Raw genomic sequence first — 18,299 nt, forward strand, 5'->3', positions numbered from 1 at the left:
TTCTTACCCACGAAAGCTTATGCTCCCAATACTTCTGTTAGTCTTAAAGGTGCCACAGGACCCTCTGTTGCTTTTTATATTCCATTAGTTTTCTTTTAACCAAGTCTGCAGGAGAGTAATCTGGGTAGCAGACTCCTACATTCAATTCATTTTGCAGTAATATATTAGCTGATGCTTTTTACCTGTGACTAGCTCTCTTCTTGCCTTTAGCAAAATCCCTACAGCCAAACAAAATGCCAGTGATATATTTGATTTGTGTCTTCTAATAAAAATAATTTCTCTGTGTGAATGATAGCCCTGGGGCAAAATTCTGGTCCCACTGAAGTCAATGGCTGTTTTGCCATCAACTTTAGTGAGGTAACGATTTCACGCTTGGTGTTCCCTATGCCCCCCCTCCCCACCTTATTTTCACCCCTCAACATTTTTTTTGATTGTTTTCCTAAATTTGTCCTTTAAACAACTAATCATTTACTTTACTGTTTACCCAGGATGGCCAGCAATGGAGCAATATATGTAATACTGTTGGTTCCAGATGTTATTTGATTGCAGAAGATGCAGCCAAAAGTATTTCTAAACTTGTGGAGGATCAAAATATAAACGTACCAAAATGCAGTGGTCTTATAATAAAATATACAAATCAAACCAAGATATCTGACCTCACAGAACTTACCCGACTTCTAGATGGTGAGTAGTGGAAAAGTCTGAATTTCAAAACCCTATAATGAATACATAAGACAGCTACACTTATGCAATCTATAAATATGTAATATTTCACATTTAAATACAGCAGTTGACAGTTTAGGATGTGCTTATTAAAAGAAATTAAAACTCATGGCTTGATTGCCAAATATATTTAGGAGTTCATATATTCTGAAAATATTTAAGGAATCCTTATAATATGTTCCAGTGCTTCAAATGATACTGTGATGTCTTGAATGTGTATGTATTTTCAAGATATGGCTAAACTTTATATATTCGGACACCAGAACTGAAAAACAAACAAACAAACAAAAGCTGAACTGGAGGAAGCTGAAATGTTGCCTGTAACAAACAAACAAAACCAGATTGGTCCACAAATGTAGTCTAGACAGATAAATTAATGATTCTCTGTTATTGACCCTTGGTCGTTACTGGACGTAATACTTGTGGGGGGGTTACGTTTGTCAATATCTTGTTTTGTTCTTTATATGTTCCCAGAGACTTTATGATGGATGCATTTTTATATATCTAACTGTTCCCCTCCTCCCTAAAATAAAACAAAATGAAAAACCACCATGTCAAAAATCAATGAATAGTGAGCTTTAGGATTTAAATCACACCAGGTGGGAGGGCTGCTTTTCATAGTGAAGAGGAATCACTTCTGCTATGCTAGAGAATACATTTAGAATTAGAATACAGTACCTAGAACCCCATTCTACCATCTGGAATACATTGCCAGAATGATCAACTTAGCCTGTAGTAGTTATAAGAATTAGAGCACAGATGTTAGGTGTCACCTTAGCCAGGCTGAAAGGAAATACACCTCTACCCCAATATAACGCGACCTGATATAACACGAATTCGGATATAACGTGGTAAAGCAGTGCTCCGGGGCGGGGGGCGGGGGGCTGCGCACTCCGGTGGATCAAAGCAAGATCAATATAACGCGATTTCACCTATAATGTGGTAAGATTTTTTGGCTCCCGAGGACAGCCTTATATCAGGGTAGAGGTGTAGATTTAACAAGGTAAAAGAAGAAATAATAAAAATTCAGACAGGTATTATATTGCAACAATTAAACTGATATTAATGTGTACTTTTCTATCAGGAGAACATTTACTCCATCTTTCCCCTATTTGTATTTAACCTATTTGTATTTAAGCCAAAGGACTTAATGTATAAAAAGTGAAATCTATATTTTTGTGAAATATATAAAATATTTACTAATGAAGGCTAAAAACTCTTATTATATAGGTCAAAGACATATTGCCATATTAGGAAGTCCAGCTGGAGAATCTTCTGATGATAGCCTTGTAGATCTGGTATGTATTGAAAGCGGTTCAGTTGCAGAATTGCTAAACCATTGCTTTTATCATGAACTGGTATTTAGGAGAAAGGCTGTCTGTGTTTGAGAAAGGCATATAATCTATTAAAAGGTTTTTTTTCTTAGAAAGTCACCTTTTACAGAGAGTTAATCTTTGAACTTTTTTTTTTTTTTAAAGCAAAAAAATTGCCAAAGCAGGATAAAGAGAACATACTTAAAAGTGTGTATTATCTATTTGCTTGCATTAGTTTGTAAAAATGTAAATGAATTACTGAAATTATACCTGAGTAGTAACAACAATCTTGCATAGTACATCTTAGCTCTGATAATCTCTTTGTATTGACATTGCATTTGCAAATAAAATTTCATTTCTTATGACAGTGATTAGTGTGCAACTCCAACTACATCTTTAATTAAAGGAAGGTTTTATTCCTACATAGAGAGATGAGAAGTATTATTGTGAGTAGGGTTTACTTTAGGACACCAAGTTAAATAACTAGGAAGAAAGTGACTTCATTGCTAAACCGTGGAATTTTAAAATATGCACTTTTTTGTCCTAAGGCTGTTGGCCTGGGTGCCAGGTTTATCAAGTTGGGAGGTCTTTCCCGTGGAGAAAGGGTGACCAAATACAACCGCCTTCTTGCTATAGAGGAAGAACTGGCCAAGAATGGAACACTGCGTATGAGCTTCTTTCTTACTTGTTTTCAGCTTGCAATGAATAAGAGAACAAAGATTGCAGGAGGAATGATTGAAACTGCTCCACGGGAGGGAAAAGGAATGAAAAGACTATAAATAAGCAATGACAAAAAACTAGGATGGCACTTGCCACAACGTATATTGTTGTCCTAATGGATTATCTGTTTACCTGAATGTTAAAATAGTCCCCTTCTTGAGGAGTAGCCTACATCACATTTTTCAGCAGAATTAATTGGTTAGAATCTTCAAGCCCATGTTGGCAAAAATAAGATAAAAATTAAATTAAATTAAGGTTTCTCTTCACAGAAAATTTTAGCCAAAAGCAGATGTGTCGCAACCAAAGCTTCAGTTTACAACCCATTTCACAGTAATATTCTTTACAAAAATGGTGTTGAAATAGTTCAGGTTGCATGAATAAGCACTCAAAAGTCAGGAAATGCTAATGTTAAGGATGCATGTGCAACCTTAGCTGTGCTCCTTATAGGTACCAGGATGCATGACATGGCCTGCATCTTCTCGCACACTGGTTTTATGCTGGTATAACTTCACTAACTTCAGTGGAGTCACTCCTGATTTTTACCTGTGTAAGTGAGAGAATAAAAGCCCAACATCTTTAACCCTTTGATAGCGTATTATTTCTTGACTAATATCTCAATTTTTTTTCACACAACTTTATATTCACATGTGTAGCAAGTGACATATTTTCATTCTTTTATACTTACACTAACTCTAGATTTTTCTTAGTCTAAGATATGTATAACTGACAGCAACCATGTACTCGACATGTTCTTTACAAGTGTAATAGCCTTCCTTATGTTCAGTTCAGAGGGTGAGGCAGCTAAAGGAACACAGCCAATTTATTTTTTTGGAGGTAAATAAAATGTTTACCTATTATTAACAACACTTCAGATTATTAAAAAAAATATATACTACTTACTTTCCCTACCACCACTATGTTTTGCATTGGTCTTGGCTGGGACTATGAAAAAAAAAAATCAATGAAATCAGTTTACTTTACACATATGTAAAAACTGTAACAACTAACAGAAATATAGTAATATAATAGCCCAAATATAAGTTCACCATGTCCCTTTTACTAGGAAAGGGACTTAGCTGAACATGCATGTGCAGCACAACCTTTCTTATGTGCATTTCAAGTGATGGGACAGATAACTACAGCGGTATGAACTTAACTGGCTCATCAGTATTTTAGTACGCAGTACTTTAGTACACTAAACAAAAGATACCAAGCATTGACAAATGTTTAAAAATACACCTCATAAACTTCAGCAGTTTCCTGCAGATAACACTGCTCTAGCAGTAATAAACCCCAGTAGCAAAATCCACATCCACCTCTAACTACTCCCATCTCCACATAGGTCAGGGAGAAGGGATAGACCTATCACTGTGCCCTGAAGATTAACCAACTCAGGCTGTTATAGACCAAGGTTCTGATCCTGCAACCAACAGTGTACGGGTGAACTGCTACACCTGTATTTAGCCCCATTAGACTCTAAGGGCCAGATTGCTGAAGGTATTTAGGCACCTAAAGATGCAGATAGGTGTCTAGTGGGATTTTCAAAAGTGCCAAGGCATCTGGGAGTTAGGTGCCCTGCCACTTTTGAAAATCCCATTAAGCACCTATCAGCATCTGTAGGCACCTTAATACCTTTAACCATCTGGCCTAGCTGCTCTATCAGTTGCAGATCAGACCCAACGGAGGTAGTGAGTTTTCATTCATATTAAAACTGTGTACTTACATAAATTAAACATAATACATGCATCATTTGGGATTATATTTTTTAAATCTAGTGTAGTGTCTGCAAATTTGTTTAGAACAATCAAGAAACTTTTTTTCCATTGCAGGTTCAGGAGAAAACCATGAATTTGTTGATTTTGCTGAAGAGGCACAAACAGCAGAAGAACTTCTCGATGCACTCCCTCCCACAGAGCAGGACCCATGGCCTTCACAGCATTCTCAGCCTCTGCTGGCCCAGGACCAAAATCCTGTTTCCTTACATGGGAGTACACTGCATCTCAACGAGGCTACCAAGATGGACCCATCCATATTTCCTTAATGACTGTTGGCACTAAGGTGATATCAAAGGTCTAGTCCATCAAGGTGCTGAGCGTCCTCAGCTCTCATTAAAGTTAATAGGAGTTGAAGGTGCTCAGCACCACATAGGATTGGATCCTAAATTTGGAGTTTTCGGTTCTGATGATGCCATTAGATCTGTGAAGAGGGAATCATGTGCTTGTATGGAACCATAGTTAAGTTTCCACATGGTTGCAAGGGTTTCCCCGTCGTGCAGATGCAATAAGGCGAGAGCTCTAGTGAATTCTCTGTGAATCAAACTTGATTTGTTTGATTGCCATTAATTCTACCCTGTTACATCTAACTTACAATAAACTATTTTTAAATGCCTGAAGTTCAGTGATTACCGGTACTTTGTTGTCATTCAAACTCATCCTATTTTGATAGTTTTTGTACCTGCGGATGTTTTATTAGTCTCTAATTCTGATGTATCTGCTCCACCTTGTATTTAGCTGTGACACCTTTCCCAGACCAAGAGCAGCTCTGCGTAAGCTCAAAAGCTTGTCTCTCTTACCAACAGAAGTTGATACAATAAAAGCTATTACTTCACTCACCCTGTCTCTATAATTCTGCTATAAGACACTGCACTACTAAAATAGGTGTTTATATTTCTTTGTATATATTTTAGCCAGGGTAAATTCGTAACACAAAATAATCCTACAGAGTACGTCATTTCTTATTTTAGATATTCCATAACACTTCTCTGAAGATACTTTGTGTGGGATTTTCAAAAACAGCTCCACACTGACCTATCTCTGCTCTCACTGACTTCAGTAGAAACAGAGTTAGGTCAGTAGTGAGAAGTTTTTGAAAATCTTACCCATCATCTCTAAAACAAGATTTTGGAGTACTGAATGTTTTAATAGCATTATTTTCTCTAAACTCTGCATAACTATATTTATTTTAAACAATAACTGTCTATTGATTTTAAAATGATGCCTAAGCTTTATATATAACAACAAACTATGGACAAGTAATAAGCAAACACTTTATGAAAACAAAAAAACTTGACTGTTATGCTATTTCATCACACAACACATCCTCAACACCTCTCGTCAGCCTGGTGTACATCAGGAATTTTGCCCTGATTCTAGTAATTGATGGCCAGTTACATCAGTGTAAACCCCAAGTGTAGACAAAAAGAGCTGCACTTTGCACAGGTAGAAGAGGTTACCCCATTTTCAAGTAAGGAATAACAACAACAAGACTTCACAGTGTCTGGGAAACTGTCAGTAAGATTTTTAATAAGCAACAGTGAAAAGATAATTTATATCAGTGTAACAGAAATAGTTTACATAAAAGAAGTATTTTTTTTTAAACTTCTGTTTTAGGACAGCTTGCGGTTAACATATACAGCAGTAGTAATAATTTGAGGAAAAATACATTTATAAAATTTTACATTTTAAATTCAGTGTAAGCAGATACCCAAGTGTAAAATCAACTACTAAAAAAAACCACAGAAATGTAGATATACAATAAAATGACAAATTTCCCCAAAGTTAGGAAATACATTTAGTTGACTAATTAGATCAACCCCAAGATTTGCTTAGCAAACATGCCAAAAAAAAAAAATGAAAAAAGGCACAACTACCACATTCATGACTATCATTTTCTTTCTAAAAGAGAAGCACAAGACAGCTCCATGCAAAGCCAAGCTAACAAACTGAACACATTCATCCTTTTCAATAGTTAAAATACTATCACTGTTTCTTATGGGCATTAAAAAAAAAAAAATCTAATAGTGCATACAAGTATATTACCACTCAACATCAGTAACACCAATCTTCAGTTTAAATTAAAAAATAAATCCCTGATTACCTTTGTTTGTTCAATGTAGTAGACAAGTAGAGTGAAATATTGTGCTGATTTTTAAAAACGTCTAAGGAATGGGGATTGGTAGTGAAGAGTAAGTTATATACCTATGGCTCTATCTTCATTGGAAAGAAGGGCTGTGATAAAATGTGGTACTCACATGATAACACAACTCATGCCACCACAGTATAAGGCTTACAAAGATCACGTTGTAAGTTTGTGTATTAGTAATATTGGACCTGCTCTTGAAGTCAATGGGAGTTCTGAGTGCAGATCAATTGCAAGATTGACAGAGAGCCCCAATCCTGTATACATTTACTCAAAGGAGTCCAGTGAAATTTATTATTTATTACAGTAGCCCCTAGAGGCTCCAACCAACTTCAGATCTCCACTGTGTTGGGTGCTGTCTGTGCCCTGAAAAGCTTACAATCTAAACAGACAAGATGGACAAAAGTTGGGAGAACAAGACGGGGAACTGACACACAGAAAAATTAAGTGATTTGCTCCACAACAAATAGTAAACTGTGTCAGTAAACTGGGAACAGAATCCAGATTTCCTGAGTCCCAACCCAGTGCATTAACCACAGGCCCGTCCTTCATCTTCAGCTCAAAAGGATTTACATTTACTTCAGCGGGAGTTGGCTGAGGACCATGAGTTGGCTCATTAAGCCAGACTACAATGGACTCCTATGCATAAGGATTATTTACATGTGTAATGATGTGCAGGAGTAGACTGTCACACTGTGATCTAGTAAAGGGTGAGTGGCAATGTCCACATAGGCACAGCTTTTCAGGATTGGGCCTTGTTCATTATTTTCCTATCACACTCTATATTGAGGACCTCACTCCACTGAAATCAATAGGAGTCTTTCCATTGATTTCAATGGAAGTGGGATCAGATCTTAACAGAGTTTCAATTCCCAAAGGCTAAGGAAGCATCAGGTTAACATTCTAAATTTAGAAACAGTTACCAAAACTGGTACCAAACTGGCAAACTGCACTGCCTGTTTTCCCTGCTCGTGTCAACCGTTTACTGGAGAGACCGTTTCACGTTGGTGCTTTAAAATAGCCTGTGTGGAGATGTTAGTGAGAAGGAGATCAGTAGAAGCCCTGTATTAAATAGGTATCAAAACATTTTTAAGGCAGTGTCTCTAAAACTGATTTTTATTGATATTACCCAGTCTAAATGAGGAAAGGTACTTTTTTGTGATTACCTACTTAGGGCCTGATCCAAAGCCCACTGAAATCAGAGGGGGGGCCTTTCCGCTGACTTCAGTGGTCTTTGGATCAGTCCCTTACTGGCCTTTACAAAGTGTCAGTTGTTAACACTAAAAAAAAAAAAAAAAAAAAGTGGGATTTTTTTGGTAAAATTAAAAAACAATATTGTGAGTAACCGATTATCTAGGAAAATACACATACGAGGCCAAAACAAAAAGGGATTTTGAGTTGTATATAGTTATGTAACCTACTAATGCATATACCAAAACTGCATACAATAGGTCATTTCAGTAAGCTATTACTGAATATAGTTCTGAGTGCAGAATATAGCCCTTGCCAATTCACTTAAGCAATTTACACTTACTGAGAAGGACTTCCAAAAGTCTCAGCCTTTTAGCATAATAATTAGCAGTTAGAGCTGTCTGACTCTTTTGCTTTATCAACACTAGTTTCTTTATATAATTGTTTATTTTTTTCTTCTTTCATCTTGTGTTGATTTATGATTTTTTCAGGCATCTGGTCTTTGGTTTGTGCTTCACTGGTGGAAACAGGATCTAAAACTACAATGGATTCCGTTTGATTTTCACTGCTAATAGCTTTTCTTGCAAATCCCACGTAACTAGGTGACCTGGGAAGAAAAGTAGAATAAATAAATACACAGATAAAAGGTTTCTTTATCACATTTTTGGAACAAAAGTGAGCAGAAATATATTTAAATTATTAACAGCATGGATGACCAAGGCAGTTACATTGTACAGACAATGACACACACGTATAATAATCAGTTAATATACTAAAAACACTATGAATTTAAGAAGTAAACTAGGAAAAATTAAGTTATACAGCAGCAAACAAGGGCTTTCAGACTATGAAGGAGAAAGTCATTTTAAGTGACATTCTCTTTTCTGTGATCTCTCTACACCAGCTCATAGCTGGACCCCAGGTTTTAGGTTCTACATGTCAGCCAGGGAGATGGCAGTAAATAAAACTCAGGATTTTCACACCATAATCCTGTGGCGAAGTAGGGAGAACCTGGCTTCTTGTCCCACATCTGCATTCTGCACCCTTGAAGAGGATGAACACAGCCTCGGATGTCCTAAACTCTGCCACATGCTAGAGAGGCAGACCTAGATGGTCAGATTTTCAAATTGTGCTCACCACTCTGCATCATTCTCAATGTAGAGTACTTTTGAAAATCCAGCCTTGAGATTCACTAACATGCAGAGGGTAATAGGCCCAGATTCTACACTTTTTGAGATAGTCTTATACTCTGATAATTTGCTGTGGGGAGATCCTCACAGGAAGGAGGATATTTGTGGGTGGTTGCCTAGGGAGACCACCACAAAACAAACTGTAAGGGCTTGCCTACTTTAGGGAGTTTTGTACTAGTGAAGTTACATGCGTGCAAACTCCTAGTGTAGATAAACTGCACCAGTGTTGAATAGGGCTAGCACTGGTATGACTTAGCCTAAACGAGACTACGGAAGGGGTCTACTTGGGGCAGCTACATCCTTGTGACTAGGTAAGCATGGGCAGATGAATTACATCAGTGCAAAAATCCCAAATGTAGATAAGCCCTAGATTCACCAACAAGTTGGTGACTCTGCTCTCATGGAAGAGCTAACTACACAGGACCGCTGGGTTCAGCTGCACATGCTTGCCTGGAGCTGCCAGTAAGTGAACTTGAGTATTGAAAAGAAAAAACTAGAATCTACTGAAGGAAAAGAAGTTAATGTGATGGTTCCATCTCTTATGAGCTGCCCTCTCATGTGACTGTTCTGTCTGAGACAGAAAGAAAACAGGCAGAGAGGGCACCTGGTTCAGCAACTGAAACTCAAGTGATGAGATTTCACGGGCTCCTACCTGACTGACAGGGAGGTAGTAAATTCTGCAACCTGAACTGATGCAAGTAAAGTCACAGAAACGGCAAGTTGCACTGAAGGTTGGTATTCCACACCCTAAGAGTGAAATTTCTCCTCTGTTTTACGCAAGAGACAAATGTTTTGCATCTACATTTCAAACGGCACATCGTTGTTTGTATTTAGTGAAATTCCACGTTCAAGCGACCTTCACAAGCATCATGTCTAACACAAGAGCTTCAGTACAAGTTAATTAATTCTGAAATTGGCACGAATAGATACAGTTGCAGACTCGCTTGAATACAGTCAAAACACACAAAATTAACAAGGAAAATAACGCTTATTTTATGCAAATGATGCCTCACGCAAGCTTATTTTTGCTGAAAATACAAGGTGGGATATTTTGAACATTATAGTGAATGAAACTTTTCAGAGCAGTGTAACTACAAGAGGGTTATTTTAGAAAGTGCTACCTCTGAAAAGCTGATTGCCCAACACTATAAAAATGGTCAAAGCCATAAATGCCACGTTCATTTTTATTTCACTTCGGAGGTAACTATCTTTCAAATCTCAACAGCTGGACTATTTAATACAATCTGGTGAATCAAAGTATAATTCTTCACTGGGCTCACAGCAGGGAGCCTGCATTAGTGCGTGGCAGCCATCCAACAACTGATGCGCAGCCAAACACTCTGAAGTCTGTTTCACTTACAATAAAAATGGATAAAACTGCAATCATATTTACCACCTTCAAGGACAGAAAAATGAAAGATTTAAATCTGTCGATATAAAATAGTTTAATGGAGAAATCCAGTGATTAAGTCCAGTGTTATATTTTCTAGTGTAAAAGAAGAATGACTATTCACAGTTCATTTTACTAGTATTTCCTTCGTCAAATCCTTTACACAGCTACACCAGTTTGTCAGGACTGCTGCTAGGGAGCGTTATTGTTTAAATTATAAATCCCATTTATATATCTCACTCTTAATAGTTCAAATAGAACTGAAATTGGACATGATAAAGTTTCAGCCCAAGAGTAAATATAAACTCATTTTAAAAAAGCGAAGAAAATTCCATGCTTTGTCAAAAAAAAAAACAAAAAAAACAAAAAACCACACCAACTTTTATTGCCAGAAATAAAGCTTGGGAGAACAATTAGTGCATAATATGGTTAACTCTCTTTTTAAAAAAAAAATATTACTACAAATCCAACTGAGATATTTACTTCCAGCTCTATACAAAGCTTCTTTCCATCTTTCCATTCAGAATTTTATTTTGGATGTCAAACTCAAATTATTAGTTGTGCAAATGTGTGTTGAAGACGGAAATATTCTCTGAGTTCATATTTACATAATAATAGTGCTTAAATCCACACAGATTACATTTTTCAAAGCGACTAAATGTTTCTAATCTATTATATGAAACCTAAATACATTTTTACATGATAAACAGTAATATAACTGACAGTTTAATATGTCAGCTCCCCTGCAGTTTCGAGCAGGAGTGCTTGTAATTTTAACATAAAAATACCCACATTAACACCGTGACACAAGCCAACAAAAGCAGTAAAACAAAGAGTTATGACTGACAGTCCATCTGAGAACTAGTGCCACTACGGCTTTTGCAATGATTCTGACCTTGGGGGCAGCTGCAGAATAACAGGACAAACTGAGGACCAGTTCTGTCAGCTCTGATGTGGATTTTCCTTTTTGTCACTGGTTTGCACTGTAACTTTAAGATTATTTAAATCTGGTTTTTTGTTAATTAGATCATTTTGTTATAGACATTAAAAGCCAAAGACTTCTAAATACATGTCTGGACAGAGTCTTGATCATTTGCAAAAGCACAAGCCCAAAAGGAGAACATTAAGAGAATGAAAACACACTGTTGAAATATTCATGTTTTGATCCCACATTTTGATGACATTAACACAATTCTACACTAACTATGATTTCAGGATTTCCCTATTAATTTACCACATCGAAGCAAAATCTCCTGAAAAGTGTGTTATCCTCATGCAAACTAAATATGGTGTGAAGCTTTATGATAGTTGTGGACTAGATTACCATCGTATTATGGGACCACTGCAGCTTACACTACCTAGAAACCAAAACTGTGACTCAGGTTCGGTTTTGAGTGTTGTAGCCGTGTCAGGCCTGAGAGACAAGTTGGGTGAGGCAATATGTTTTATTGGACCAATTTCTGTTAGTGAAAGAGAGAAGATTTCCAGCTACACAGAGCTTGTCTCTGAGACTTGGTTTGTCATTTCTTTGTCTACTAAGAAAAACTTCCCTACAACCTCTTCCAGAAACTAAGGTGAAATTCATTCCTCTACTACAAAACTTAAGTAAATGGGCTTTATGCACAGAATTGAACAGGGGGTCAGTGTGTGTGACATTTATCTCCCTCAATCCACAGGCAGGTCACAAGGCTACAATGCAACTTTCCAGGGGCTACTACTCCAACCTATGTGCCCTTTACAACTCCCTAAGCCAGATCAGTAACCTGTCTCCCGACCCAGTGACCCCCTTCTGCACCAGGCTATTTAGGGAAGCACAGGCCCACTTAGCCGTCTACGGAGGTGTGGCAGACATCAGCTGGTGAGTAAATTCATCCTCAGAGCGTGAGCATAGCAAGTGCTGCAGAAATGCATATGAGAACATTTCAGAATCTGTAGCAGAGAAGTGAATAAAATGCAAAGGACTAAAGGCAAACACCCATTATATTAGTACATAGAGATAATGAATGTTCACAAAACCTTCTTTACACTCTAGTTCTTTTCAAATGTGAGTTTCAGGAATGTAGAAATTGCCACAGTGGATTAGAAGAGTGATCCAGCTATTCCTTTTTCCTATCTCTGACCGTTGCCAATACCAGGAGAAAGAAATCTTCTAACAGACAATCACAGAATACCTTGCCCATGTTGGAAGTTCTTTCTTAAGCCTAGGCAGGTAGTAGTTAGCTACAAGGAATTTAATGCTCAACAGAACTGAATTTTTAGAAATACTCCATAGTCAGTGGGCTGGATTTTCAAACCACCTAAAAACCATTGTCACTTTTATGCCTGTCGCAGCGTGTACTTGAATAATCAGTGAAAGTCACTGAAACGGAATGGTTTTGAATATTGTTTCAGTGTCAGCACTGTAATTTAGGGTATTTTTTATACATACATACATACATACATACATACATACACACACACACACACACACAGAATCTCTGTCAGCTACTTTTAAAACTAGTTGTTAAAAATAAGAAGATTCTCAACTTCCAGAACATCCCATTGTCCTCCTCATTTTGTTGTTCAAGCTTAATTGTCCATGTTCAACCTGCACACGGAAAACCTTTGTAGTTGTGTCTCGCTGAGGCCGAGCTGTTTCCTGCAGTGTCAGTAGACAATTCAGTGGTACTAAGATTACAGCTGAGAGAAGGAGAACAAATCCTTTAATTGTATAAAATCATCAGATTAAGCCTTCCCCTCTGTGTGGTTCATTCTGTTAACTGAGTCATCTACTGCCTGGAAACAAATGTTTACTAAGTGCAAAAAAAAAAAAAAAAAAAAAGGAAGAGCGAGGCACACCTTTCCTTTCTGTGCGTACACACCACAGGAGCCATGGGAACTCCCTTGGCTTCCAACCGAACAAAACATTAACTAGTCTCTCTTGAGGAATTGCCATTAAATTAGACTCCTGCTGGGATAAATGTTTGGGAGGACAGTTGTATGGGGAGTCGTCTTAAAGTTGAGCTAAGGCCCTCAATTTCTGTTTGTGACCCATTCCTTCCTTTGCCTCCCCCGCCTCAACCCCGATTCCAAACCAGCTTATTAACAGCTTCTAGCCTTCACTTTGTTAACCTGTTGTATTGAAATCACTGGACTGACAGTCAAAAACAAAGCATTGTCCTCTGAACTAATTTTTCCAAATTCTGAAATATGAGCAGTTAGTCTGTCTGTTTACAGGGATGTTTTAGAACTGACTTGCATCTACTCACCTGAGGCCCAGTTCTAGAATCCTGGCTCAGACTGTGGAGTGCTTACATATATAGGAGTACTCCAATTACTTTATTTTAAGTCACTATCTTGTAAGCACTTATACACAAGTAACTTTATTCATGTGTTTAGTTGCATTTAAGCCAATGAGTGAAATTTTGGCCGCACTGAAGTCAATGGCAAAACTCTCATTGAGTTCAGTGAGGCGTGAGTCTACTAGTGTCAGTAAATTATTCATGTGTTTGGATTGCAAGGTTGGGCCTTCACTGATTACATGATCCCCTTCTGCAATGGGACTACTCACATGAGTTAAAACTACTCAATACGAGTAAAGGTTGCAGAATTGGGCCTTTAATATTAGCTAACATTCTTTAAGTACCACTCGGACAATGAAGCAAAAAGCAATACATCATGCAGGACTGTTTACATGATTTTTCGATAGGGATGCTATAGATCTTTGCATTTAAAGTTAGAGCAAACCAAAGAAAAACAGATTATACAGGAAGAGTTCTTGTAATTAGGGAACCTGTACTCTTGCATGGCAGGGTGCACTGTAGGTTTCAGTGACAAAGCACTGAAAACAATAATAAAGGTCAAACCTTTGTCAGTGTTTAAAGAAATGTAAATGGTAATGAGATGGATAAAGCCCCTTATCTTGGGCGGGAAGAAGGACAGTGACAGTTGATAATTTGCTTGTACCTCTTGCTTAGGTGTCTGGTCAAAGCAGAGTGTTGTTTGTTTCTTACCAGCCTGGTTAACCAGGAAGTAAATGTAGGATGCTGCTTAATTACAGTGTCAAGTTGTCAGCTGTGTTAGCAAAATGGTTTTGCCCTGACTTCAGTCCTCCTTCCAAAGCAACATACATTAGGGCCTAGGGCAGGGATCGGCAACCTTTGGCACGTGGCCCATGAGGGAAATTCGCTGGTGGGCCGGGACAGTTTGTTTACCTGTAGCGTCTGCAGGTTCAGCCAATTGTAGCTCCCACTGGCCGCGGTTCACTGTTCCAGGCCAATGGGGGCTGTGGGAAGTGGTGGCCAGCACATCCCTCGGCCCACGCAGCATGAAGGGGGAACAGCACAAGAGTCCCTACACTATCTGTATTCCATTGGAGGATCCTCCTTGACAATAGCTTTGGGACGGTTCTCCTCAGTTAGGCCAGTTTACACCAATGGAACAGCATACCTCACTAGAGAACCTGGCCCACAGCATTTGTATTGGTGCATTAACAGATAGATTAAAATTAAATGTGTCTTTTAGGTTCCCACAGAATAGGCAAGCTGCAAAATAAATTAAGCTTCACATATGCTTTTATAGCACGTAACAACTGTGACTGTCAACACAAGATCCTTTTCACTGTCAATTCACCACGCATTCTGCAAGACCTTGGGCCTGCAATTATTTCATTTCCTTTCTTGCAAATGTAATTTCCACTTAGTTTGGTGGAATAAAAGGTAGACAAAAGGTGGTAAGAGTCACAGTATTTTCTGATTAAGATTATCTGTTCAAAATGGTAAAAATCTATAGACTAACAATGCAGTGTTTCTCAGAAACTAACTCACCTCTACTGAATTGACTCTGTATCAGGGTACTGGTTAAAAAAAAAAATAAATACAGCTACACTGTTGAGGTCAAATTAACTCTTAAACACATTGAAATCAGAAAGATAAAGAGTAAGTATAGCTCATATTTCTGTTAAGGACTCTTATTGAATATAATTCAGTGGAGGAAGACACCGGATTGGAGAGGGAAATTTGCTTTTAAAATTCAATCAGGATTAAATAAAACTATAAGGCACAAAAAGGATATAAGGCCTTTCATTAAATAAAAAACAAAACAAAAACCAAAGAGAGAGACAGAGAGAGAGATAAAAGCACCAACAAGAGAATAAAGCAAATACCAGTTCACAAAAAATATATATCTGAATTGAATTTCCAGTTCATTTGTCCCGATTCTCCCCTTTGAACTAAGCAATGGAGACCTACGAGAATAGGTGTTCTTTTTCTACTGATGGAACAGGAAATCAGAGGTTTAATTAACCATGATTATAATATTCTGCTGATCTGATTTGTCTCACCTATTTCCTTTTTCTTTAAGTGACAGACTACCTGACAGACTACCTGACAAACATCCTGGCAAGAGAACTAAAGCAAATCTGCAGACTAATTTCAAAAAGAGGTTTGCATTGTTATAAAACAAACTGATCCTCAACCGGATCCGTCTGAAATGTATATTTCTGAAGCAGGATTAACTCTTTGATGCTTAAATGGCACTTTGAAGCTTCAATCTGTTGTACCAAAAGAATCCTCTGTCTGTTGTGCCAAAATAGTATCTCATTCTACATTTTCTTTCAGCATCTAAATCCTGTGACTTCCGGATAGTTAGACATTTCCATTTCCTGCTGGTAAAAGTTATTTTGAGATTGTGAAAATGTGCATTCCTTTTGGTCCATTGGGGGCAAAAACCAAAACAAAACACTTTTCAGTTGGTCAGGTTTATTTGATACTAATGTTGGATTTACTAACTGGCTGTTTGTTTTTTAAAACCAAGAATACACTGCCCACATATATCCCCTCTTCTTTATTGAGAATGGGGAAAATACCTCAAGTGAAACATTTTGCTATTCCTCAAAAAGTCCCACCATCTTTGTAGCAAGAGATCCTGAATATCTCTGGGCAGTACATTCACTGACTCTAGGGTGAGAAGAGCCTTGTTATAATGGAGAGTTCAATCTCCAAGTGGGACTGAGAGATAACTTGTATGGGCAGTTACATATTGCACATTTTCCTGATTAACAAAGTGATGTAAATGGCATAAATATACACCAGTGAAATAGGTTTGGCATTAACATATGACTGCATGTCCATATATAGCATTACTTACTGAAATGTAACCTTAGAACTTGCGCTTCCTTTCATTTGAAGAGACCCTTCGCCCGACTCAGGTGTTTTGGAGCTGAATTCTGCCTCCAGAGTTTTCTTGTTCAATGCTGTTTGTGCTGTACTGGATTCTGAACCTAACACTGGCATGGATTTGGATTCTGATGTGGCCAAGACTCCAGCCGGACCTAAAACCCAAACAGAGTTTAGCATTTTTGTTACCCCTGCTTGTCATGGGTATTGAATCACAGATCAGCTCAGTGTAATTCCAGTCAGTTAGGTAGGTCAAATTGGTTCCTTAAAGAGTAGCTTCTAGTTCATGGAAAGTGTTGAAATGCATTCCATTTAGAATCAGCCTCTTTCTCTCTACAGTGTCAAAATGCCATGGCTCAATGCAGCCAAGCCTAGGATTTAGAAGGGTCCCACAGGAACTACAGAACCTCAGCTGCTGTCTGAATTCACTCAGCTGAGAAGCGTGGACTGGTGAGTATATTGAAGGTGTTAATGTTTCTCTTTTCTGCTATAAAAGGATATTTGAACAAAGCTTTAAAACCATTAAAAGCTGCCACAAATACTTGTTCTTTGGAGAGTGAATTCAAGATGGCGGTCATAAGCCATCATTCCCCTAAACACACCTTTGCAGGAAGCACAAAGCAGCAAAGTCAGTCCAAGGGCTTCAGTAATGCTGCCTGAGCTCGGGAGCAGAAGGTTTACAAGGGTGGGCGGAGAGCACTGAGAGACACTTATACTAGAGAAAATCGTGATGGCAGAGTGCAGCTATTAAGGGGAAGTGGATCAGTTGGGAAGCAATTAGAGCTCTCCCAAACAACACTGGGTGAACCTGGAAAGGTCTTAAAGACAGAGTAATTTGGCGTTTAAATAGCTTTAACACAAGTTCTATAAAACTCAACAGTAGGACTATGAAGGACAACTTACTACTGCTGTCTTGCTCGGCTGTCACCTTCCTGCGCCGTAAAATTCTTTCTAACTCAGTTTCATTGCTGTCTGGGTCTGTTTCAAGAGATTTTAAGCTTCTTGAACTGGTGGATTTGTTGAGTGTTTCCTGGAATAAGAAATATTCATAGAAGGTCATCAGAACACAGGCCCTTCCAAAACAGTAGATAAGGTCAAACAAGTGAAATGGGTATTGGAGATAAGTGTTATCATTTTAGATTAAGTAACAGTTCTGCTTGGTCAGCACTCTGAACCAGGAACTCCTGAATCTAATACTATCACAGAGCCCCTCTGGGACACTGGGCAGGTCACTTAACCTTTCTACCTCAATTTACCTATCAGTAAAATGGGGAGAACCATGATTACAGAGAGTTTGTGAGGCTCACTGGCCCATAATCAGCTCAGGAGAAGGCCCCTGGCAGTGGAAAATTCCATCTGTGGGGAAGCCTGCAGGAAGACCTGGGCTGGCCAAAAAGGGGGTAGTGCTGGCAAGGGAGAGATTATGTCTAGGTAATTTAGCACATCCCCTGAACAGACTCCATGAAGCCCTGACCTCAAGATAACGATGCCCTTTCCTGGTGAATCCCACTCTGTAGCAAGGAGTCAGGCTAGCTCTGAGTGGGTAAATCTGGTGGAGTATTTCTAAAGCGCTATGTAAATGCTAAGTATCATTACTGGAACAAACCCAACTATTTACAGAAATACTAAAATACTCCCATGTAAAAGCTGTGAGAATCTTAACAAGATTTTACAAGAGGAATATCTTGTTAGTAACAAA

The 18,299-nt window shown here is 38.2% G+C and overlaps 2 protein-coding genes across 2 annotated transcripts in view; one reads left to right on the plus strand and one right to left on the minus strand.

Annotated features, from left to right (window-relative positions):
- The window catches only part of ENO4 (enolase 4), a 34,372-nt gene extending 29,116 nt beyond the window's left edge, over nucleotides 1-5,256 (plus strand). Inside the window, exons 10-13 of the mRNA XM_024198444.1 lie at nucleotides 489-684; nucleotides 1,954-2,021; nucleotides 2,585-2,702; nucleotides 4,586-5,256. Of these exons, the coding sequence (XP_024054212.1) occupies nucleotides 489-684; nucleotides 1,954-2,021; nucleotides 2,585-2,702; nucleotides 4,586-4,797 (594 nt within the window). The 3' untranslated portion in view covers nucleotides 4,798-5,256. The remainder of the gene's footprint in view (nucleotides 1-488; nucleotides 685-1,953; nucleotides 2,022-2,584; nucleotides 2,703-4,585) is intronic.
- Nucleotides 5,257-8,146: 2,890 nt separating this feature from the next.
- The window catches only part of SHTN1 (shootin 1), a 72,925-nt gene continuing 62,772 nt past the window's right edge, over nucleotides 8,147-18,299 (minus strand). Inside the window, exons 13-15 of the mRNA XM_024198443.1 lie at nucleotides 17,504-17,630; nucleotides 16,572-16,755; nucleotides 8,147-8,472 (exon numbers count right to left, since the gene is read on the minus strand). Coding sequence (XP_024054211.1) covers nucleotides 8,250-8,472; nucleotides 16,572-16,755; nucleotides 17,504-17,630 — 534 coding nt within the window. The 3' untranslated portion in view covers nucleotides 8,147-8,249. The remainder of the gene's footprint in view (nucleotides 8,473-16,571; nucleotides 16,756-17,503; nucleotides 17,631-18,299) is intronic.

This window comes from Terrapene carolina, unplaced genomic scaffold (assembly GCF_002925995.2).
Source record: "Terrapene carolina triunguis isolate 2854851 unplaced genomic scaffold, T_m_triunguis-2.0 Scaffold95, whole genome shotgun sequence".
In the NCBI taxonomy this organism is placed as follows: domain Eukaryota; kingdom Metazoa; phylum Chordata; order Testudines; family Emydidae; genus Terrapene; species Terrapene triunguis.